Source organism: Colossoma macropomum, unplaced genomic scaffold (assembly GCF_904425465.1).
Source record: "Colossoma macropomum unplaced genomic scaffold, Colossoma_macropomum, whole genome shotgun sequence".
NCBI classification, from domain to species: domain Eukaryota; kingdom Metazoa; phylum Chordata; class Actinopteri; order Characiformes; family Serrasalmidae; genus Colossoma; species Colossoma macropomum.
The window spans coordinates 26,214,682-26,239,081 of record NW_023494794.1 but is presented as its reverse complement, the minus strand read 5'-3'; the positions used below and the strand labels follow the sequence as shown (position 1 = coordinate 26,239,081).

Sequence of the window (24,400 nt, the reverse complement as noted above, 5' to 3'; positions counted from 1 at the left end):
AATAACCCTTCCTGCAATTTTGTGGGTCCAACCAACACTCAGGACTGACTTTAATGAGATAAAAATTCCATTAGTTGATATCAGCTGATATAATATCACAATTATGCAAAAGAGGGAATGTTACACTGTAAGATAATAAGGATTTTAGGTGACAAAGGTGGCAGGAACAGCTACGACGGCTGAAAAAAAATGACCTGCTGCATTGGCACTGCAATTTAGCCCAAAACTAGGCCTAATCCATGTCTAGGAAACCAGTTTGGTATATTTGGTTGTTGTCCAAATTAACATTTATGTAGGCATTTTTGGTGTTTTATGTGCTTTAATTATGTGCTCAGTAATTCCTTAATTTTGGCTAATTTTATCAACCAAACGATATACTGGCTGGACTCTAGTTTGTATGTGCTTGTGGGTATGTATACCTGAGCCATCCACAGCGTTCAGCTCCATTCGCCTCTCTGCTGGTTGGACAACGTCCTCTTCAGCATGAAGAAAGTCTGGATTATGGATAGCACTCATGTACCGAGTATACCACTCATTCCTCTCCCCAACCAAACGCATCACCAGGCCCTGCAGCTCCGCCAACTTCGCCTACAAATATTACAGTGACAGAACAAGATTCACCTTTGAGCTGTTTTTAGATGTATTTCTTGCATTACTGTGGCTAGCAAAAACATTATGAGCTCAACTACTGTTCGCGGTTTCGTACAAGTCCGATAACATTAAATAATAACGGTACCTTCATCTCCTCCTTGTCTTTGGCCAGCATGTTGATATACTGCTCCTTCTCTAGATGCTTCTGCTTCATGATGGCTCTCTGGTTTTGATATAGAGCAATGTATTCACCTAAAGGCAGAGATAGAGAAAAAAATGAATAGAAAGCAGGCTTATATATCCATAACTTAACCTTAGAAAAAAAAAAAAAATCCTCACCGATGGTATCAGTCTCTCCAGACAGCTGAATGCAGCGGTGCTCCAGTTCATCCACTCTCTCTTTCAGGTCCGCCTTCTCTTGCATCAGTGCTGTGAAACGCTCCTGGAGTCTCTCCATGGCAACATGCTGTGCCTCATGCACCTCAACTGGAACACCATCAGAGTTCCCTACATACAAATTCCTAGTCAGACAAATATACCTCAACCCTCCATAATGTCAAATCATTCAAATGAAGAGTTCCACCAAATATGAACGGTGGCGTTCTCCAAGGCTCTACGCTGGGTCCTTACCTGTTTCTGAACATGTGCTATGGTGCTGGTGCTCATGGCTCATGGCAGCCACCTGTTGTAGGGCAGCCTGGTGCAGCCTCCTCTCTTCTTCCAATCTGCGCATCACTTCATCTCTTTCTTCCTCCAGACGGGACAGAGCAGAGTGCAGGAACTCCTCCTGTTGCAGTAGCGACAATCGCTTATGTTCATTACGTTAAAAAAAAGACATAAGAAATGTTTATGCACACATCTGGAAAGTTAGATGTGACAAAATGATGGTCTCACCATCTCTTCTCTGCTCTCAAAATCCTCTGGGATGGCTATAGATGACTTCTGGAAGCTTTCTGGAAGTGAATAGCTTTCCACTCCATCACCTTGACAAACAGTAAGGACGCAGTCAGTATTGTAAAAGGTTACATACTTCAAAATGCTGATCAGTGCTTGAACTCTGAGTGACTAACCTTGATCCCTGAGTGATGTATTCAAAGCAGAGCTGTTCAGAAGCTCCTGAACTTCTGTTTTGAGCTGCTCGTTGTCCTTGGCCAGCTGGTCAAGTCTCTCCTGCAAATGACATGGTTTAAATCCGAGATCTTTAATTAAATTCAATAATGTCCAATTAGAGAAAATTTCCTCAAGCAAAGGTTCGGAACATCATAATGTCTACCTTGCATCATGACTCAGTGCCATATACTGTATACTGAAGTAGCCTAGTAGGTATATCAACATCTTATACATATATTTACATATATATTTCACCAACTGAATGTCAAATCAAATAAAGCACAATTCAGTAATATTTCAACAATATTTATTATCAGTTTTCTCTTTTTAGAGCACGCAATGTGGAATAACCTCCCTCTGACTCACTTTCTTCTCCGACTGCCTGTTTCGCCTCGTCCTTCCCCTGTGTGTGCGTCACTCACTCGAGTCTTAGTGCTCATCGTAATGCACAGATCTGATTGGCTGAGTAGCGTCACGTGTGATATTTACAATGCATGCGATTGGTCTGTGAGTCTCCCGGCCCGCTAAAGCTACCGTAATTACTAGAATTGCTATGCTGATTAAAATAGGACCACCCAGTTGAAATGAAATAATTCTCCATAGTTTATCGGTTATAGGTTCAGATCCGCATAGCACAGCGTCTGGGTCCGGACTTGGACCGCGGTCCGCCTATTAGTGACCTCTGGTTTAAAGAATATCAAACATTCTATAGAGTCTTATACTTCGAGTGCTTTATATATCTGAAATATAGATACATATTTTTTTTACATAACTTTGACTTAAAATACCACAAAAACAACTATTTAAACCACTACTCACAACTACTACTCATAATAATTAAAGTCCACTACTGCATGGCTGACCTGGGCCTCCTGCAGCTGCAACTGGCTCTGCTCGAGCTGCACTTTGCCCTGCACCTCGTCGTGCTGTAGCCGGTCCATCAGCTGTGTCTGGTGCAGAAACTGCTTGTGAAGATGTTCCCGCTCTGTGGCTAACTGCTGATAGCCGGCCGAGTACTGTTGCAGGTGGGCTATATACTGATCCCGCTGCTCCTGGAGGGATGAACACTCCTGCGTTCGCTCCAGCAGCTGCAGAAGGAGGTGGCATTCAGTTACAATGGAGAGGAAGACAAGGGACATCTGGAAGCTTTCAGAATGAAAACTGATGCTTTGGAACGAGGAATTATTTCCTTTGAGAATTCATTAATGTGTTTTTGTGAATCTAAACTGGGCAAGTAGTGAATGATGGGTAGTACAAGTGGGTAAAATACTGAGAGGGTATGCGAGGAGGCTCTTACCTGTTCTTTGGCATTGTGAAGGTCCTCCTGCAGCTGGCCCATCTTGCGGGCTATCTCCTTTTTTATATGCTGCTCGGACTGCAGCGCACTAGTGAGCTCCATGTTCTCATTGGTCTACAAAAATGTGAGGGCAGAGGTCACAGTCAGATGAGCAGGAAAGGTAGCTTGAACATAATAATATGTGAAAGTGTGCATGCTAGGGATGTGTCTGGACATTTGCAGATACAGGACTCCTTCGAATTTTTTGAATTTTTCGAAGTATTTGAATAAGTCAAAAAAATATATGCTATATTCTAAGTTGTAAATATGCTTTCAATTGAGAAAAGTTACATCTAAGTAGAGCTGAGCGATATGACAAAAACGTAATATTACATTATTTATTATTGTTTTCCTCACATCTGCCAAGTTAGAGCAGACAAAACAGTGCCATGTTTAAAACAGGACTAATTATGCTCTCTTTGTAATCAAACATGCAGATGGAAAGTGTTTAAGTGTTTTTACGATATTTATGATACAATGCCAAAAAAAGGTGACACTTTACTTGAACCCTGCGACATAACACTGACATAACCATGCCATAAATGTGTCATAGATTATTATGTCCAGTATTACAACTGTGTCATGTTACCATAACCGGTAGTTGCATTGATATGTCATAATATTTGATGTCATGACTGTTATGAAATGTTATAACTAGGGGTAGATACTGACTTTCATGTTGGGACCACATGGGGGCACCACTAACACTAATGTTACAGTTGGGAATTTTCTGATGTAGTTAGTTCTGTGTCTGACCAAACACGTTGTGGATCTCACATGAAGGTGAAAAGATGCTATTAATAGTGGATAATTATGAACGTGTAAAAACTCAAATGGTCTGCTGGTTTGTTAAAAGAGAAAAAAACAAAAAGAGCCACAGAGACCACCGGCTCCGCATTTTCATTGGTCAAAATGCAAAATATTTTGGCCAGAGGCAGCAAGCAACAGGCAACGTCACCCCTAAAACAAAATCAAATCATGTGTGCTTTTGTTTTTAATTCAAAACAATTTGCTTCATTGCCATTTGTTCACAAAATGAGGTAGACAAATAGCAAAAACAGTTAAAATGCCTGATCCCTGAAGATACACACACTGCTTCCCAAGACAGAAATGCATGCTTACCAGCTTGACAAAGCCATTTTGCAGCTCGGCCAGCTGGTCTTTGAGCTCGCGGTTCTGAGTCAGGGCTCGGCTGATGGTGGCCTTGTCGCTCTGAACGTCCTCCAGGATGCGCAGCTTATCTTGAGCCTCGTCAGCCGCCCGCTCTGCCTGCCTCTCTAGCTCCTCCAGCCGGGCCTCCTGCTCTTGCACAAGCCGGCTCAGCTGCTCATTATCCCGAACCTGTAACATGAGAGCTAGTGGCATTAGCCTGGGCAACAGAGAGCTAGAACTTGGCCTGATAAAAATAAATAAATAAATAAAACTAACTTTCACTCTGTTTTCTTAGTTTTATCAGAAAGCCAGATGGAATTATGTGGAATTGAACAAAAAAAAGCTTTCAAAAATTTCCAGGAATAATTTTTCACTGATTCTCTATCAAAGACACATACTGCACCATTCAGCTTGAGTCAACCTGGGAGCCAATTTTCTTCAAGAGTTATAAGAAGTATGGGCACTAGAGCTACACAATATATTGTTAGTTAATAGTAGTAACAATATTGGCCTGTATATCATCATTAAGATCACAAAAAGCTTCAATATGCAAATGAGCCCCCAATGAATCAAGGTGTTCTGTACTATGTGCTGCCAGTCACAGTTCCAGATGAGTTAACGTGAGTGTTTCTGATTCATGTAGTCCAAGAAAAGTAAATTATTTTGGTCAAAATAAGGCAGGCCAGCATTTAACCACAGCACATTACTAATTCACCAAGTTTTCAAAATGTTGCCAAGCATATATGCAGCAATATAAACACAGTACTGTTATTCTGCCCACATCATGGACTGTACAGTGCAAAAAGAGTACAAAAATGCAGGTAACTAGGTCTAATTTGTGGGTAGGAGGTGCTAACCTGTGCTTGGTACTGCAGGCTGAGTGCCTCCCTCTCCTCCTGCAGGCTGCGGAGATCCTCCTCCAGGGCCAGTTCTCTTTCAGACGGCCCTGAAAACTGAGATACTGCCTGGGTCTCCTGCTCCTGAGACAGAGCTGAGGGGCAGAGAGACATGGACACAGTCGGTTACTATTCACATGGAGCATTATTTGTTCTTAGAAATGCCAGCATTAATATCTTAGTCCTATTATTCCGTTAGTAATCTCAAGACTTATTATTTGGTAATTACCAATAACCATATGTTATGCAGTTATGAGGGTGAGGAACTGTGGGCCCACATTTAGACCCTTGAATGCGTGTGATATAAACTGACCGCAGTTTACATAAAATAACTGCTATCATAAGCCAGTTATGGAGGGAATGTTTAGTGGTATAGCTATTGGGTACTAATTTTATGAGGCAATATGATAGTAGAACTGAAACTTTACGTACTGTAAACACCTTCTGTAATAATCAAATCAATTCATGAACACAATGCCTAAATAAGAGGGATTAAACATGATAGCATGGTGAGTGAGTGCAGAAGAGAAGTATTATGGAGACCTGCAGTGTTCCTCAGCTCTGTGATCTGCTCCTGTAGTTCCTGGATCTGAGCAGCGCTCCTGTCCCTCTCCTCTGACATCAGTGACACCTGTTCACCACAGCCAGAGTCAGTCACTTAGTTCAACACCCTGATGTGTAAATTTTCAATAAAACGTCACGACTACGTTGTAAGAAAATGAACACGTGACACTGAAGAACAGACCTCATAAAGTACAAAATACCTAAAAGTTGTTTGGCTCTGTGATTAAATATTTTAATGTTTGCCTGCTGGAAAAAAAATCATCCCTAAGGCATCTCTGGATTCAGAAGCTGAAGCTCCTAAAGCTGCCCATCCATGCCCAAGGTTTTTTTTTTTTCAATTAACTGATTATACAGGGTGATTCAAAAAGATTAATCCAATTTCAAAGCACCATATTTTTACAACCGTGAGGTGCCTAGGAACCAATCACAATCCAATTGAAAGAGGGGGTCATAGAGTTTCTGACTGTCACTGGAAGATGGCTCCCTTCAGTCTGAGAGGAGATGAGACCCCTGAGCAGAAAGCGTTCTGCGTTCTCCACTTCAATAAGAGTGAATCTGTCATGATTGTGCAATGTGATTTATGTCAGCAGTGAACCTCCAACAGTTCCACAACACTGGATGATCTCCGAAATCGCACTGAAAGAGCCGTGAGTGCAGCGGCACCCGACATGCTCAATCGAGTATGGGATGAATTCGACTATGAATATGACTATTTAAACCCTTTACAGTTTACTGCATTGTTCTGTAATGATTTACACGTGAAACAAATCATTTTGAAATCGGATTTATCTTTTTGAATCACGCTGTATAATAAACTCACATATTAACTAACTTTACCCTTAGGTAATAAACTATTTCCCTTTCCATTTTGAAATATTTAACCATATGTTAAATTCCTGTTGGTGTGGGATTTCTCACACTTGAGGTTGCAGAAAAACAAGTTTTAATATCACTAATCTGAATTGTTAAGAAAATGAATTATCTGCACATTTCACAAGATAAACATTAAAATACAATTGACTGCTACATGTATTCTGTTTTTACACACGGTGCAAAGGTTTTTTGGAAGTATTATGTTGTTTCAAAATGCACTACAAAACTTGTAAGTGTACAGCACCAGTGCTGTAAACTCAAAAAATTACAAAACCGTGCATAAACAGAACAAAATCTCCAAAAAGGAAACTTCACAGGAGAAGGAAAAACAACCTTAAATTGTAATATAAGTTAATGTAACAAAAATTATGGGCTGCTCCATTCATCATGATATTTTTATAAGTTCAAAAGAAAACCAGAGTTTTCAAATTACACCAAAAAGTAAAAACAGAAGACCAGAAAAGTTTGGGCACCCCAAATGAGATGTTTTGTTGATTTTCCAAGTGAAAATAAATTAACACACCCTCTACAGAAAACACACTGCCGAACATTCTGCATTTTAGTGTACAATTACTGTTTATCTGGTGAAATGAAAACCCAAAGCACATTTTAGATGTTAAACCATAATAGTTTGTTCCTTGTAGAGAATGTATTAACTTGTTTTCACCTTTAAAATCAACAATACATGTCATTTGACCAGGGCTATTCAAAAGGTATGTGAAAACGTGTGTGCCTGTGTGTGTACAGGAAGACTGTACCTGAGAGAGAAGCTGCTCTGTCTTGTCCTTCCACACTCTGCCCTCCTCCTGAATCTGTACTGCATACTGGTCTCTCTCTCTCTGCAGCTGTGCTATTGACTCCATGAGCTACAACACACAGCATGCACATATTATAGCTTTGTCTTATGCTGCCCACACACTAGAAGACTTTGAAAAGACTTTTGAAAGACTGAAGTCTGGCACCCTCTCACATCTAAAGACAGTGTCACGGTTTTTAGTCACAAGGTATGATTTTGCAAATACTAGGAATCTTGCAGTGTCACTATTTGCAAGACTGCAACTAGATTTTTGAGATTATTCCCCATCATGCACCTGGTGGAACGGTTACAAGCAGATAAACCCTTTTCCCTCCACTCAATAGTGATACAGATGGGAAGATACACTGGTTGGGCGTGTAAAGATCTGGGGCTCAGCCCAGTTCACTGTAGAACTGTGTATTCTGGCAGATCATCACCCAGAATTTATTAACTGACCTGTAAAATGTGCAGCTACTTAGTTTATTTAATAAAGATTTACACATCAACACAACATGCAGTGAATCAGCATCGATGATTGGGTGTTATGAACTAAACCATAACAAACAAACAAACAAAATAAGAAACCACTGTAACAGGAAACAAAGAAAAACGCATTTTTAAAGTCCTGCACATTTCCTCACATCACTGTTACACTCAGTGAACCTGGAATATTAAAACAGACAGTTTACATTTTAAGCTTATATGATTATTGTATGCACTGAGATGGACTGGTGACCTGTCCAGGGTGTATCATGCCTTCCACCCAATGACTGCTGGGATAGGCTACAGCCCCCCCGCCCCCGCGACCCAGAAGGATAAGCGGCTTAGAAGGGGTGTGTGTGTGTGTGTGTGTGATTACTGCATTCAAGAGGAGCAGATCTGCCTTTTGTAACAGAGATTTCAGGCACTCACGCAAGCATTTTCCCCCTTGTGCTCCCCCTCTCCCTCTCACACACACACACACACACACACACACACACACACACACACACACACACACACATATACACACCTGGGCTGTGTGAACCTCAAGTTGATGCTTCTCTTCCAGGAGGAGCTGAACCTGCTGGTGCTCAGAGGAAGGATCTGACTGACTGGAGAACTAGAATAAAGGGAGAAATTCACAAATAAATGGTGAGATACCGCAGGTCCTTCCTCCCAGCCGCTGTCAGACTCTATAACAGTCACGGCACTCAGTAGACAGTAGTTTACAATTACTTTCCATGTGCAAGAACTCTCAACATCACTGCCATAGCACTTTACTGCAATATCTCAATCCACCATGCGTAGTATATTCACTGCGGATCACTGTCAATATGTTTACCACCATTATGTGCAATTATGTCAAGTGCAATATTTCTCCATTTATTACTGTTTATTTATTTGCTATTTTATTCACTGTGCAATACTCACTACAATACATACATTTCTACATTTCTAAATTTAAATTTAATACTTTGTATATTCTTCTTGTAATTTTTGTACATATACATATATTTTTATATTTTTATTGTTTATTCTATTTTATATATTGTTTGTATATTTCCTGCTGCTCTGTCTTCTGTGCTGCTGTAACACCGCAAATTTCCCCGTTGTGGGATTAATTAAGCACAAACTAACGAGCAGAATGAGCTTCGCTGAGAAGATAATTAACTCTGATCAGCTCTCAGCTTCATTATTAGAGCGAGACGAAGGAGAAAAAGGTGAGATAAGCTGCTTTTCCACCATTTACAGGCTTTAATGTCTGTTCAGCGCTGCTGCCATGGTAACGCTGAATGATGGCGCACGCACAGTGGAAAAAAAACACATGAATTCTGATATGAGCATCATATTAAGGTCACATTGCCACGAATCAGATACGTATCCAATCTAGGACCACATATGAAAGTGGCTCAGGTCGGATTTGAAAAGATCAGATTTGTGTCCACACCGCTCTGAAAACATCAGATCTGAGTCACATTAAGGATTTGTGCCACTTCAGCCTGGTAATGTGAAAGTAGCTCTAGATCGGACAAGGGCGGACCAGATCGACACAAGTTTCATTGGCCCAAGCAGCCAGTCCAAATTTTTAGATTTGTCTACCCCTGAACACAAGATTGACCATTTGTACAGCTGGTACACCGGCATACTGAGGCATGTCAAAGAGGAAGAGTCACTGAGTTCTAAGCTTTGGCTTATAACAGTGTTTGCTGGGTTCTCACCTGTTGCAGCATAACATCAGCCATTTCCAGTCGTTTGCGGAGGTCGTCCAGCTCCAGACTCAAAGCGCTGTTCTCATTTACTTTCAGCTTGAGCTGCTCAGCCAACTCAGAGCCCTGCTGCTTCATTTCCTCACTTACATTGCTGAGAGAGGACAGGAGAGTAAGACAGAAGAAAGAAAGAGAAAGAAACAGAGCAATAAAGAAAGAAAGAGAGCAAGAGAGATGAAGAAAGAAACAGAAAGAGATCGAGAGAGTGAATGAACACAGGGTTACCGATGCAAAGCACTGCTCTTACAAAGCACCAAAAAGCTATATGACTGCTATTTTGGCGCCCACTTGTGGAGAATGTTTAGCCTGCTAAATGTAAATGAGTGAGTCACAATCCAGCTCCATTAGGAACTGTAAAAGGACACATGCAAGGGATGGAAATAAGAAGCTGAGAAAAGCAAAGGAAAAACAGATAAACCCTTACTTCAATCTGAAGACTTCCAATCGCAGACTGTCTCTCTCCTTCTCCAGATCTTTATTCTGCTACTCAACAAAACATAACAAAAGAAACATGTTTGCTTCAGATTTATCAACAGAAGTCAGACCTTATGCTTATATCAGGGATGCTCTAAAACCAAGTAAATGAACCATGGAAGTGGTTCGTTTTTTCATTCTGTACCTTCTCAAACTGTTTTTGCTGTGTAGACACTGTGGATAAAGTTCTCTCAAGCTCAGATACTCTCTGTTTGCTGGACTGCAGACGATTATTCAGCTCCTCTGCTTCTCCTGGGAATGAACATCCACACTCTCCCAAGTCAATTCATATAAAAATAACAACATTTGACTCCAAAATAAGTTGGATATTTGTTACCTAAGCAGTAAGCAGTCTGTGAATCACTCTCTCTCCCTATATTGCAACAACCTATCTTTGCCATTGTGCAGTCTACAAAAGCCATAGAGGCTCTTAAAGGAACAGCACAGTGAAAAATCCAATTCACACAATGCTCCTCTCACCCCAGATCAACCAGTCAAGACACGTTTAGTGTCCAAATTTTCAAAATTCAGTCTCTTTAGTTTATCAAGGAGCTACGAGGCTATTCCCTTAATAAACACAAGAAGTCAACAGTCCTGGCTGATTGATGAGGGCTAAGACTGATGCAGGCTAAGTGGAACATTTTGTGATTTTTTTCGCCTTTTTCGATTTGTCTTGGTTGAGCAACATCTGGGGTAAGGGAAACATTGCATAAATTTGACTTTTTGATGAATGATTCCTTTAAATAGACACTTATGTAGCGAATATTCAACACCTGCCCACATACACAGACGTACCTGTTTTTTGCCGTGCCGCCTGCTGTGTGTAAGACAAGGCAGTCTGCAGCTCGGATTTCTCAGACACCAGAATTCCGATAGTCTGGATATGGACCTGAAACATTCAGCACAGTCGGCCCTGAAGCCCCCTCTCGGCACCACAACAAATTATTCATTCCTCTTCCAATCCTATTTCTCATACCAAAACTTCATCCTTTTGTTATGCATTGTGCAGCACCGCAGTCTATAAAATGGCTGCAGTCTATAAATGAAAACCTACAAAGTGCACCAGTGCTGTGAAACAGTCAGAGACCACCTTTCTAATTATTTAACCCGTGTGTGGTGTTTTTCAAATGTTACCAAAAGAAAAAATGATGTGATTTATTATTATTTCAACCCGATTCCTTGGTCTTCCTTGGTCCTGCTTATTTTCTGCGAAGAACATATAAAGTAACCCATTTTCAGTGTCTTCACTCTGTTCACCCCCCACACATTTATATTACACATGTGGTGTTGGGTGAACCTGCGGGGAATAAAAGTGTGGAGGTGCTGTGTCCTTCACTCTGTTCTCCTCCTACATGGCCTGCTGTTAGTGTGTGTGTGTGTGTGTGTGTGTGTGTGTATTTGTGAGGGTGGACAACATGGACAGGCTGCTGACTGGCTACAGCTGCTAAAGGAGAACCCTACGCTGGACACTTGATATTTTAAACATCTGGTATTTTTACATTAACTCTTACGGTTGTACTGATTTAAAAAAAAAAAAAAAACAATAATGTGGTGGGTCAACCAGACCACTGAGTAACAGGGTTCATTTCCAGTCAAAGTTCACTTCTCACAGTGGAAGGATGGTGGATGTTCTCAGATCTGAAGCAGCTTGATTTTCTCCTTTTCTCAAAGAGGAAAGCTTTAAGTACTGTTTATCTCAGTGGTGCCAAACTCAACTACTGAGATGGCCATATTAAAAAACCTCAACAAATCCGTGGGCCAGAGAACGTCTATGCATTATTTAATTTTTTATTAACATTTTGCTATAAACCGAACTGACCATGGTTTATTCAAAATATGCAAAAAGTTCAATAGCAAAATGTAGATATTTGTAGCAGACCTTGAAATATTTAATACTTAAAATATAAAAAATTTAAATGTCCCCAGGAGCTCAGTCTTTTAAACCTACCTATTTGCTTGAACTGGACACCTGGCATCTTTTCTTTGCTGCAAATTCATCAATGCTTGGGCTCAATTTCTGAGCTGCTGAGTTGACGTTAGGTGTTTATATCGGCTGAACTGCAGTTAGTTGTTTGGAGTGGTGTGCAGCTGTGTAGAATTGTATAGAATTGAGGTGTAACCGCTGATTGTTGTTGGGGTAGGAGAGCACATTATATTGCAGTGCATGCTGGGGACTGCAGTGTACTGTGAAACGAGCTAAAATTAATAGAGAATTAAAATACTTTTGCGGGCCGGATATGACTGCGTCGCAGGCCTGATTTGGCCTGCTGGCCTTGTGTTTGACACATGGGGTTTATCTGATGGGGGCAGTGTTGGTGGTCTACCAGTTCTTGCAGGTGGTTGTTAGGAGCCCCATTTTCTCTGTATTTTTTAATTGCTGCCTTGTAAACTCCTGTTTTTTCCTTTGACTTTCTCCTCCCTCATGCAAGCAGATTATCTGATATCTAAGCTCAGAAATATCTCAAGAAAAAAGAATAGCTTGGACTTAATGGCCATTTTGACAGGAAATTAAGTAAATGGAGGGCGGTCACTGTGAATATTGTTTAGTTATGTCCAAGGCTGCTAAATAGTGAAAAACTGTAATCACACATTCAATTTAAATGTAATTCACACCTGCAGTTGCTCACGCATAGCTCCCTGTTCCTTCGCAAACTTCTGCTCAAACTCCTTCCGCTCCTGAAATGGGAAAAAAAAAATTCCTACTTAGTAGCAAAAGTGTATTTATTATTTTTAGAGCTAAACTGCCTATTCCTAATTAAATTTAATGTACTGTTTTCTTCCATATTGAAAAATTAGTACATTTAATGCTTGTTTACCTTCTGCAGCTGGTCCGACACCTCTTGAGACTGCTTCGTCTACACACACACACACACACAAAACACACAACACCTGTTAGCATGAAAAGCTGTTAAAACAGGTTCAGGTTAAGACCGGCAACAGATCGAAGCTTTGGCGGCTGACCAGGACACCTCCAGTATGTTAAAGAGATATGAGCAGACAGGAGGATTAGTCAGGATTAACCGTTCGGAGAAGCAAAGACACAAACAAGTACTTAAATGCATTCTGCAACAGCAAGAGTCCAGATCTCCTGGATTTGCCAGCCTGACAAGCAAGCCAGTCAAACGAGATGCGTTTTAGAGTTGTTAATGGAAAGTGACACACTGAGTTGCATTAACTCAGGAAAAAATGAGCACAAAACAAAAGATAAAAACAGAAAAATAACACAAAAGTGCAATGGCAATGTGGTGGCCAGGCATGTCAGCTACTTTACCAAGCTGATAACTGGAGCTGAATTGGGTTGAGTGTGCTGAGTGTGTACACATGCAGTTACAGCAGCAGTCATGACAGCAGCGGCGCAGCCAGAATTTCATTTTGGGGGGGCCTAGTTACAGGACGAGGGGGCCATTTAAGAAGATTTATGTCTCAGAAACACTACTATAGTGCGCATAGCACAAACACCAACTAGACTACGTTACTGCAGCTACCACAACCAGAAGAAAGAAAAGATAAACACAACTGACCTTGCATTTAACAGCCCACTTACTAGAGCTGAACAACTAGAGTGTAATTTTCAAACTGCGAGAGCTGCAATTTTAATCATACCCCACTATTATTCAGCATTCAGCCTTATATTTTTCTTTCATGTTATTTTTCTTTCCACTTAACACTTTTGTTTTTATGTACTAAAAATAGTCAGAATTCTACTTACATGACCATTTAGCTCTTCATCTTAGAATTTTTGTTACTGTGCCTTTAAGACAGATACATGTAAATGATCTGATTGCACTGGATTGTGCCTCATTTAAAAAGCAATTGAGGCTGAAACACTCCTTAACTTTAATGTGAATGGGCGGAACTAAACAGTTATGAGTTGAATTCACAGATTTATGTAAATGTGCTGGGTTTCGTGACATCACAATAACAGTGAATTGAAAATGGGCTCTGTCTGCAGCTTAGTTTCCATATATAGACTGTATGGACTGGAAAGTGAACAGCATGTTTGAAATTTTAATGTTTATACACTACTAATTGTAGTAGTATAGAAGACTGTGAGGACAACTTAGTTTTTCTATGGCATTTAAGACATTTTAAGTGGTGAAATTAATAACGCAGAGCTTGTGAGCTAGCAGTCGAGCACACAACATTCAGTGTTGAAGTCTCATGTCCGAAGAATTTGGCATGCTGGTCTATGTGGTGAAAAAGTGCCTGGAGCTTAATTTACATAAAATAACTGGATTAGAAGGGTCTGTATGCAGATCTCATTCCTGAGGCTTACCTCTGCTGTGGTACCTATTTGAAGCCCCAGAGAGGAGGTGGCGCTGTTGCCATTATTGCCATCTAGTGTCGTGGAGTGGTATTGCAAATAGGCCCCAGATTTTTCATTCTGAGGTTTTTCGAATAATAAACTAAATGCTTGCTTTAATTATATTTTTCCCTGTTGTTTATTGTGTAGTTAAGTAAATCGTTTTTTAAAATGAGTGACTTTATAGAGTTGTTATTAAAACACTTAAGCCACCATATCAAATACAGTAAGAAAACAAACACGTGACTTTCTTGACAAAACAAATGCCTTAAAAGTTTACGACTGAGAAAATGTAACACAAAGTTGCTAGGAATTAAAACAGCTAGCTGATTTTCTTAGTCACTGAATGTTTTATAATAAACATAAACATTGCCTGAACCCCAGTCAAGCCTGATGGAGGTTCTGAGAATGACCTTGGTAATATTAGCTGGGCAGTCAGTTCACTAATCAACCATACTGATATTAAAATTCCACGAATATATATTGTAGGTTTGGTGTACGTCTAAATATACTACAGAATCGTATCAAAAATACAAAAAAAAAAGTTGTTTTGCAAAAATATTAAGAATTTATTGCTGTATAGTTTCGTACACTGTGCAGTCCGCCACGTTGAACTTCATTTCTAATCATGCGACTCAAAACAATGTGACATCATTTCCCGGACACAGGGATGGGAGAGGTCTCGGAGGAGAGGTGGACTGACAAATGAGATTTACAGCCTGACGCTGTTGGTAAAATATGGGGAGAAAGTAGTCGGCTACTCTTGAAACCAGCACAGCTCAGCTGAATTCCCACATCTGTTAACATGTTTGTGGAAAGAAAAAAAAGAAAACCTTTTTGCAAAGTTTAAGGGAGGCTACACACTAGAAGCTGACACAGTGTCAGAAACGCAGTCCCCCAGTGTATTAGGACGCTGTGTCAGCTGTGTCGCAGTAAAACCTGCCTGTATGTGGTAAAAAGACGCTTCGTCGAGCATCGAGCCAAGTTCACATCATTTCAACTTTTGCTGCAGTGGATTCTGACGTGGAGACACCAATTAATAGAAACATTCAGGCAGATCACGGATGACAATCCAAGATGCAGGACAGTAGAGACACTGTGCACTCTTTTCTAGTTCTGTATGATTTCTTTGCCTTCATGGCTGTTGTCTGCTCAGCTCTGTATATGGCCATCACCAGAATTTTCTTTCGATGGCCCACATTTCTTCGTTTCTGTTTTGAATGTTTTGTTTCCCACTGGGTTTTGTACTGTACAAACGCTGCCCTTCTCCAGCCGTGTACACGCCTTCTAGATGGGCAAGATCTGCATGTGTATGTGTGCACCACTCCTTCGTTGCGTTGTCTATTGTGTAGGCCCCCTAAAATGCGATGTTATTCAACATGAACATGACTACTCAACATTGGTGGCCAACTAAAAAGAGTATTGCTGGGTGGAAATATAAGCGGGTTCATCTTATATGTGCAAATTACATTTTTTTAAATATAAAATTTTCATTGGCATCTGAGGACTTTTTGGGTGAGCAGTCAGAAATCTAGAGGACTTGGCTTTAAGTGAGATGGCTTAGGCCATTCAGGGCCCCCTGGCTACGCCCCTGTATGAAAGTGCTGTAAGGAAGTATTGAAGGCTGGGTGTTGCATAGCCTGAAAAGTCATTAACAAGCAACATGGGCAAGACCCAAACAGTACACACACTACTACTAGACACACTCCTTGGGACACCCTTACCAGTGTCTCTATCTTTGCAGCGAGCTGGGAGTTTGTTAGAGTGCTGGAGTCCAGAGCGGCTGCCAGCTCCTGGTTTCGAGTCTAACGTGCAGGCATGCAGAGAGAGAGAGAGAGAGAGAGAGAGAGAGAGAGAGAGAGAGAGAGAGAGAGAGAGAGAGAGAGAGGAAAAGAGGGAGAGAGAGAGAGGGGATGTGAAAGTTCAAACAGATGGAGAAAAATGAAACAAACATGAAATGAAACATTTGTCTGAAAAATAAAGCTATGATGCGTGAGGATTTGGGACCAGCTTCAAGGAATATTCAATGTGATGGTACATATAACACTTATAATAATGTATGTATAACATCTATATATCTGTACTGTATAACTGATGACCACAGACAATATTTTCAACATGTTTCCCTGTATTTAGCAAAGAACCGATGAACCCGTTTACTTAAAAGACACCCAGAATAAAAGCTAACAGGCAGATGCTGGATCAGGTGCCCAGTGGCCTCTATTATAAGTGCCTTTTAACTCAACAGGTCTTCTGTTCATGTTTCACATAAGACAGAGATTAAGATGAAGACTGCTGGAGTATTCCTTTAAATTAACCTGGCTGTCATTCATCATTTTACTCTAAAACACAGGAATATTGTGCATGTGAGGGACATTCATGTAAATCCCTGTTGGGGACCTTTACAAAGCAAGATTTCTCAGTAAACCTGGATAACCTAAGGATAATTAAATTCGCCTACCTTTCCATCTACTGGACAGGCTTGACTTCGGGTTTGGTTTAGCAAAAAAATACATTTGCCTAATTATACCATGTACTAATGTTGCTAACTAGCACGAGCAGTCCAAAGTCACCCACATCCTTTCCACAAACACACCCCCAAAACTTCGCTCAACGCCTTAAACTGTATCCAGGTCTTCATGGTTTTGGACACAGCATGACTTAACAAAACTTCACTGTCTAGTTGAACTCTAGTGAACAGCCACCTCTAACAACAGGTGCTGTGCCAAATTCAGACTCTCCCGCAAAATCTGACTCTGATTCGCACACACACATCATGCGGACATATAACATATTTATGTTGATTCTATATATCACTGTTGTCGGATCAAAACCTCGTATCTCCAAAATGGTAACTTTACAAAAAAAGGAAAAAACATACTTTACTTTTAATGTAAATCAATGGAACCAGAATTTTTTCTAAGTAATTTTGGGCCGTTTCTTTTGGTCCATCTATCATGAAAGGGCAACAGAGATTTTCAAATTATGCCAAAAACTGAAAAACGACAAAAATGGAGATATGAGGTTTTGTTCAGACAGCAGTGATACATATACATACACATATATATATATATATATATATATATATATATATATATATATATATATACACATATACACATATACATATACATATATATATATATATATATATATATATATATATATATATACACGCACAGACATATATATGTCAACTCAAATATTTGTTATCTAAAGTGACTGCCTGCTGCTTTCAGCTACATGCTAATTTTTTTCTTTTTTATAGCATAAGCAATACTGTGTCCTATACCGCATCCAAAAGTCTGAGCAACCTTAATAAAGAGCTGGATGTGTTTTTAGCTGTTATTTTTAGAAAATACTTCAGTGACTATTGACTTCTAGTGTTTGTTTGTAATGTTAGCCTTGTAGTTCTTGCGCAAAACTAAAGAAGCAAAATTAGCTTTTCACACCAAACCATTTCCTGGGATTAGGTCATCTGACTAACTAAGAAATGCTTTTGTGAAATATCCCATAATTGACAACGTTCACTTTTTACTGTCTGCTTATAGGCCGAATGATTGTTCCAAAAAATATCAATATATCAAATAACAGCCTTTACAATGAAAACTATTTACAGCCTTTCGCAACTGATAATGTGGCCCTCTAGGAAGCAAATGTGGTTCATGTGAATGTGTCTTCAGGCTGGTGTGGAAGCTGCAGCTTAGTGGGAGAGATCATGTGAGCACTGGTGGTCCGGCCAGCAGCATTCCTTTATCACGCTGGCTAATAACTGAAGAACCGTGTGTGAGCAGGGAATGAGCGAAGTGTACAAGAGTACAGTCCAGACAAGGAAGGAATATATACTCATCTCAAAAGACAAAATATTTACCAGAAAGTGAGAATGTGTGTGAAAGAAAAGAGAACACAGAGAAAAGGATAACAGAGTTCTGAGAGAACTCTATTTTCCTTTTTTTTAAAAAATGTATTATAAAGTTCACTGTATATCACACAGTGCCATTTAAAGGGTTTGACAAGGTTCTCTTTAGCTAACAGTACATTCTAAAAGCATTCAGTGTGGCAAATACTGCTGCAAATTCAGAAGGGGGCAAATATTTTTTCACAGAACAGTCCAGTCTTAAACACAATACCAATGTTTTGAATAAAATGTTGTCTTAAATATATGTAATCTTAAATTAAACTCTTCAATGGACCAAAGCACTATTTGGATATTGTTTGTTTAACATAAAGTTTGGGCCTGTTAGAATCTCTCATATTACTCATTTTTGTGTACTTCTGAGTTCCCTTGTCAGTAAAATTTCCACCCCCAGTTACCTAAAATAAAACAAACCGGACAAATAACCTCAAGTTATACACCGATCAGGCATAACATTATGACCACCTCCTTGTTTCTATGCTCATTGTCCATTTTATCAGCTCCACTTACTATATAGGTGCACTTTGTAGTTCTACAGTTACAGACTGTAGTCCATCTGTTTCTCTGCATACTTTGTTAGCCCCCTTTTACCCTGTTCTTCAGTGCTCAGGACCCCCATGGACCCTCACAGAGCAGGTACAAGGAGGTGGTCATAACGTTATGCCTGATCGGTGTATGTAAGCTTTGCATGCTCGGCTAGTAAAAAGTCAGGTTTAACTTGCATTGATTAACACAAACTTATGCTGCCAATGTTTCCATGTTTTGTCTGCGTTTTTTTGAAGAAACGCTTTATGTTACAGGAAGAAAAGACAACTTAGCAGACAGATCTGACGAATGGGAATGACCTAAGGCTGATTATTGCGTCAGCTTTCGAAACTGAACTTAGCATTTAAATGCCACTGGTGGGACTTTACTTGCAAAATATAGCTAAATATTTAGACATGATGTCTGCTTTTGAGCAGTTGAATGTATTGCACATAGAACTTGTTCGGTGTGATCGCAGTGTGGAAGTCAAGCAGCCCGTCCCCTCTCTGTAATTTAAACCGAGATCTAATATCTGTGTGAATCAGTCATAAACATACGTCTGGTGGTAAAAATACACTACCCCACCTCCCCGTGTAAATCTAATCCTGTCCAAATAGTACTATGCAGTCCTAAAATAACTAGGAGATAACTTAAGACACTCTATTCGGCTTGTGTTTGCACACAGATCGTGGAATCCTCTCTGCCTCCGCCTTGTAGCTATTTCCATCCCAAGAACATGAACTGTCCTGCTAATAAGGTTGTCCTTCTAAAGCAAGACTATGCAAAGCTCAGTAGAGTGGAGTTCCTTTGCTTCTAACAATCTACAATGTGGTCATTTATGTTCACTTGAACTTACCTCCAGCTCCCTCTCGTTGATGGGCAATGGGCCACTGTCCCCATTAACATATGATGATGATGACTGGAGCACATCCAGGAAAAACAGTGGAGAGATTATACAAGATATGGCAAAAGAAAAAGGGACATAATTAGAACAGGGCCATACCACCTTTCTGAGACCCTTCTTTATGATTCAAACCTTTCTCCAGAGCCATTATTTGATAGTGTTAGTAATTAACCTGCCGATTTATAGTTCTGAATGTCATAATATCATAATAAATATAATTTAAAGCACAACAGCCTTTCCAGGCTTTTCTGTTCATCATTCACATGCATGTGCTAGATGTTTAAAACTTCTGAACCAATGGTTTTGTTTGTTAGAACAAATGAAGCAGAGTGAGTGGTGGAGACATGGAGAATGGACAGTGGCAAGGGCGGTCACTTCGATTGGAATGCTCACCTCAGAGAGAAGGCCATTGAGCTGCTGAGAAAGTTGCCTCAGACTCTCAGTGGACGACAACGGCCTGACAGATGACACCAGAAACAGAAAAACTGAGCATGAACACTCACCAAAAATACATATTACAACATAAAGCAACATTGCTGTTAGTTATGGAAGCCCATTCCCACTACATGGAGGAGAAAAAAGGCTTTTGTTTTTATTCCCTCCTTCTCTATTTCTCAATACAATGACTTAGTGTCTCATAATTTTAACTGAATATCTCAAAATAATGACTTTTTCTTCTTATCATTCCAACTTGTATCATGAAATAACAACTTGGTAGCAGCGTTGCAAAGCCTAGGCTGTAGCCGAGGTAGGCTGCATTTCACCGGCCGCTACGTCTTAGAAGGCCGTTCCAAAGTGAAGGATCCTTCGTATACAGCCTAGAAATGCAGCCAATGTTCTTAGTGATTTCGAGGACGCATCAGATGAATGCTTCCAGGCTTTTGGTTACCCACAGTTCTCTGCACACGAACGACATGAAGGAATAAAAAAAAGGAACACGGAAATGGTGGAAAACAAAGCCGTTGGAGCAGAGCTTGTTTTAAAATGTAAGCTGTTCACGTCCTTGAATTTGTCTTCGTTACTTTAGAAAGTGTAAAATGAGTAATTTCTGAAAGTATTCGCACATATATCGTATTTTATTTAGAAGTATTGTATATATCGCTGTTGTCGGACCAAAACCTCGTATCTCCAAAATGGTAACTTTACAGGAGAAGGAAAAAACCTAATTTACTTTTAATGTAAGTCAATGGAACCAGCCTTTTTTCCAAATCCTTCTAGGTCATTTCTTTTAGTCCATCCATCATTAAATTTACAAACAATGCAAGGGGTAATAGATATTTTCAAATTATGATAAAAACTGAAAAACGTCAAAAATAGAGATACAAGGTTTTCTTCTGACGACAGCGATATGTAGTTTATCGTACTACATAAGAACATCTCCTCCATTTCCGTGAAGAAATGAAAAACCAACAAACACTATGCACCAGGCTCCATTTTCTCTCACCAGTTCCCTCACGAGTTTGGCGCCGCTCTGATGACGTTACCACGCAGCCTCGTTAGGACTGCTCCATTTGTGTGACCAATAGGCTACTAAGGGGGAGTCTTCATAGGACAGTCCTACTGAGGACCTGCCCTACCTCGGCTGCAGCCTAGACTTTGGAACGCAGCTAGTGTCTCAAAATAATGACATTGTCTCACAATTCTGGCTTATTATCTCAAAACATGAACTTTTAACTTTGTGACTTTTTTCAAAACAATATGTTCTCTAGATTCTGTATACTTTCTTGAAATTTATTAACTGATTATTTCAACATATTAAATCAAATTTTCAAGAAAATAAGTCATTATTTTGACATAGTAAGTCAACTGAGAAATATTCTGATAAGTCATTACTTTGAGATACTAAGCAAAGGTTTTAACATAATGCTGCCAAAAACACAGCAGAAAAAAAAACTTTTTTTTTTACTTGGCAAAAATGGGCTTCCATAGGATTGTCTGTTCCTCATTCTTAATTTTCTTGTCTGTGTTACTTCTTAGGTCAGTAAATCTCTGACATTAGATCAGTGCTCCTTCAGATTGATATTTTACAACCTTGCTACTCTGCCTAGACAGAGCATTTCCAAACATTCAGATGGACGTCAGGCAGCGAAGGACAAAGAGGCCCAGAGTAAGAATCTGAAATACGACGAATGACACCTCACCTGTTTTCTTCCAGAGGGTGTTCATCACCATTGGCATCTAGGTCACAATTCTGCTGAGGACAGACAGAGGAATAAGAAAAAAACTGGACAAGTTAAACATGAGGCAGACTGATGCAATGTCAGGCAGACTGAAGCGTGAGAAAAATAATGCAACAACAAGCTGAAAAAGCCAGAGAGATAACACTATCTGCAACAGACAAAGCAACAACCACAACAAGACAGAGTGCACTTAGTATGTCACAGTGAACACAAGCTACAAACAATAAGTAGTGACAACTGAGTTGCAATGTTTAACAATAAGCTGTACAGTGTTAACTACAATGAACATCTGGACATCTGGACATGGAAAGCCATTAAGGCTTGTTTTCCACCAAAATTAGGCTGGGAAAAATATTTGTTATTTTAACTGTGAGGGTGTTTGTATGATTCCATTTATATAGTTAAAGAAGAGTTTCCACATATTAGGACCCCCTCATTGATGACCTACTAGGGAACGTCATCTACTAGGGATGATCTACTAGCAGGAGTTATCATTAGTCACTGAACTTTTAAACTGGAGTTCAGGTTGGGAGGGGGGTGTGATAGGGATGCAAATAACTAGCGGATTAACTGGTAACTAAACTTAAATAATAAAACACTTAAATAACAAACGTATCTAAGAATACTTACGTATTATTAATTGTTAACACTATTGGTTAAAAAAAGTTCATTTAATTTCACTTAATTTTCATTATACAACTTATCCTATTTGAACAGGTAGGTTTATCTTTCAAGTTGAGGACTGTTTTTGAGTTGAAAAGGCCAGAAACAGTGGTGTTCGGGACCTCTTTACAAGAGAGCGACAGCACAACTACAATGATGTATCACACCGAAAGCAAACATCCTTTGGTGATGCACAGCGGTGTGAAGAAATCACGAATGAGTGTCCACATTATTGACAAGGACGTAGATGAAAGCAACAACTTAGAGCTACTGAACTACACTGAGCTAAAGATGCTCCAGTCACGGCATTCATGGTTAATGTAACTAAGGCCCACAAGTGTGGATATATGAAGTATTTTACAGTGGCTCTGAATGTAACTCAGCCAAACAGTTTAAAGCCGGGGTTACACTACACGACTTCTACCCCGATTTCAGCCTCGATTCTCAGTCTGGCCGAGTCTGAGCTGATCGGATCTAGTCTGCAGATTTTTGGGTCAGTCGGAGTCGACAGTTGGAGGAACAATCGAGTCGTGTGTAAGGGGCGCAGACTCAGATTTTTGGCGTGTTTCAGATCAGTCGGAGTTTATCAAACATGACTGCTTTTTCGACCCGACTCTGAGCGAAATCTAGTGTCAGCGACTCGGTCTGAACAGATTCCTGCAGCAGCCAATGAAAACAGAGCGCATGAAAGAAGAAAATACAATAAGTAAACAAAGAAAAGTGTTGAAAAGTCTCACACGTGTGGACCGAAGCTTTTTAATGAGCTGAGTTTAAGGCAGAATCGAGTTTATGTACATTTAAAACTCTAAAAAATACCTACTGATCAGATTTTTAAATCCATGATCATCACTTAAACATGTTTACTTGCTGCTTCTTTACTGTTTCAGCGCAAACGGCAGAGAAAACAGCCGCAGCAGCTCCACGTTTGTTTATCTGGGTCTCCTAGTAATGGAAGAACGCGAGAGTTTGTGAGTTCAGTGTGCTCCGTCCGGTTTAGCGGCAGCTTAAACGTTGAGTAGAGTGTGATCCCCAATATTTCAGTCACCCAAAATATTCAAATCAAATAAATAAATCAGTGCGACAGTGTGAGACGCCATCTTTTTATAATCTGTTCAGACTTTAAAAGTCGTGTAGTGAACCCAAGGCTTAAGATTTTGAAGACTTAGATTCTGAAAATTTAGGTCTTGAAATTGTTTAACGACTGATATTCTGATGGGTTGCGGCTTTGATTTGGGGCTTCCTGTTCAATGAATAACTGCTGACTAATGACAGAATTTCAGAAGATTGTTCAGAAGTATTTGCTAAAACTTGCATCCCTACACTGTTTAAAACCTAACTCAAAAAATTACATTGATTGAAAAAAAATATATATATTTACGTTAAATAAAACTAATTTATACCACATAAAATGATTTTTAGGTTGAACTGACAGGCCAGAACCAGGCTGTATAGAAAGACCTCATGCCAGATTCAAGATCAGATCAAAATTTCAAATCTGATTAAAGCTTAGCTTTAGGCTATGTCCAGGAAACTGAGGCATCAGACAGTCAGACAGACCTGCAGGGCAGTGTTGTCAGCGACACACTCTGAGTTAGTAGCAGTGGAGGTGTTAGACACAGGCGAGCAGCGGGCAGGCTCTGCGCTGGGAGCGTCCTCCTGCATCTGAGAAAGCGGGGAGTCCCGCGCTCCCACATCGCCATGGTCCTGATTTAACACAGCAACAGACACAATGCTCAAAAGTGGTTAGTGTGTTAACATGGACAAAGCAGTTCCACCTGTTTCACCTGCTGTCTGTTTAATGGGATGTAATCCAATACACTCTTAAAATGACAGCTAAATGCGCCACATACATTGCACGAAAGCTCTGA

General features: G+C 40.0%; 1 protein-coding gene across 9 annotated transcripts in view; it reads right to left on the bottom strand.

Annotated features, from left to right (window-relative positions):
* golga2 (golgin A2) overlaps positions 1 to 24,400 on the bottom strand; it is a 37,769-nt gene that overhangs the window by 2,094 nt on the left and 11,275 nt on the right. For 2 of the 9 annotated variants that reach the window (XM_036580688.1, XM_036580690.1), the window contains 24 exons: positions 24,090 to 24,236; positions 21,831 to 21,883; positions 20,083 to 20,146; positions 19,642 to 19,704; positions 16,069 to 16,149; positions 12,858 to 12,896; positions 12,655 to 12,717; positions 10,837 to 10,930; positions 10,187 to 10,293; positions 9,992 to 10,050; positions 9,520 to 9,661; positions 8,331 to 8,420; positions 7,281 to 7,388; positions 5,629 to 5,716; positions 5,047 to 5,180; positions 4,160 to 4,378; positions 2,999 to 3,112; positions 2,565 to 2,789; positions 1,662 to 1,761; positions 1,486 to 1,574; positions 1,222 to 1,378; positions 931 to 1,098; positions 737 to 843; positions 420 to 588 (listed from right to left, as the gene is read on the bottom strand). In XM_036580688.1, coding sequence (XP_036436581.1) covers positions 420 to 588; positions 737 to 843; positions 931 to 1,098; positions 1,222 to 1,378; positions 1,486 to 1,574; positions 1,662 to 1,761; positions 2,565 to 2,789; positions 2,999 to 3,112; positions 4,160 to 4,378; positions 5,047 to 5,180; positions 5,629 to 5,716; positions 7,281 to 7,388; positions 8,331 to 8,420; positions 9,520 to 9,661; positions 9,992 to 10,050; positions 10,187 to 10,293; positions 10,837 to 10,930; positions 12,655 to 12,717; positions 12,858 to 12,896; positions 16,069 to 16,149; positions 19,642 to 19,704; positions 20,083 to 20,146; positions 21,831 to 21,883; positions 24,090 to 24,236 — 2,680 coding nt within the window. The remainder of the gene's footprint in view (positions 1 to 419; positions 589 to 736; positions 844 to 930; positions 1,099 to 1,221; positions 1,379 to 1,485; positions 1,575 to 1,661; positions 1,762 to 2,564; positions 2,790 to 2,998; positions 3,113 to 4,159; positions 4,379 to 5,046; positions 5,181 to 5,628; positions 5,717 to 7,280; positions 7,389 to 8,330; positions 8,421 to 9,519; positions 9,662 to 9,991; positions 10,051 to 10,186; positions 10,294 to 10,836; positions 10,931 to 12,654; positions 12,718 to 12,857; positions 12,897 to 16,068; positions 16,150 to 19,641; positions 19,705 to 20,082; positions 20,147 to 21,830; positions 21,884 to 24,089; positions 24,237 to 24,400) is intronic. The other 7 variants (XM_036580689.1, XM_036580692.1, XM_036580693.1 and 4 more) reach the window with 4 other exon arrangements.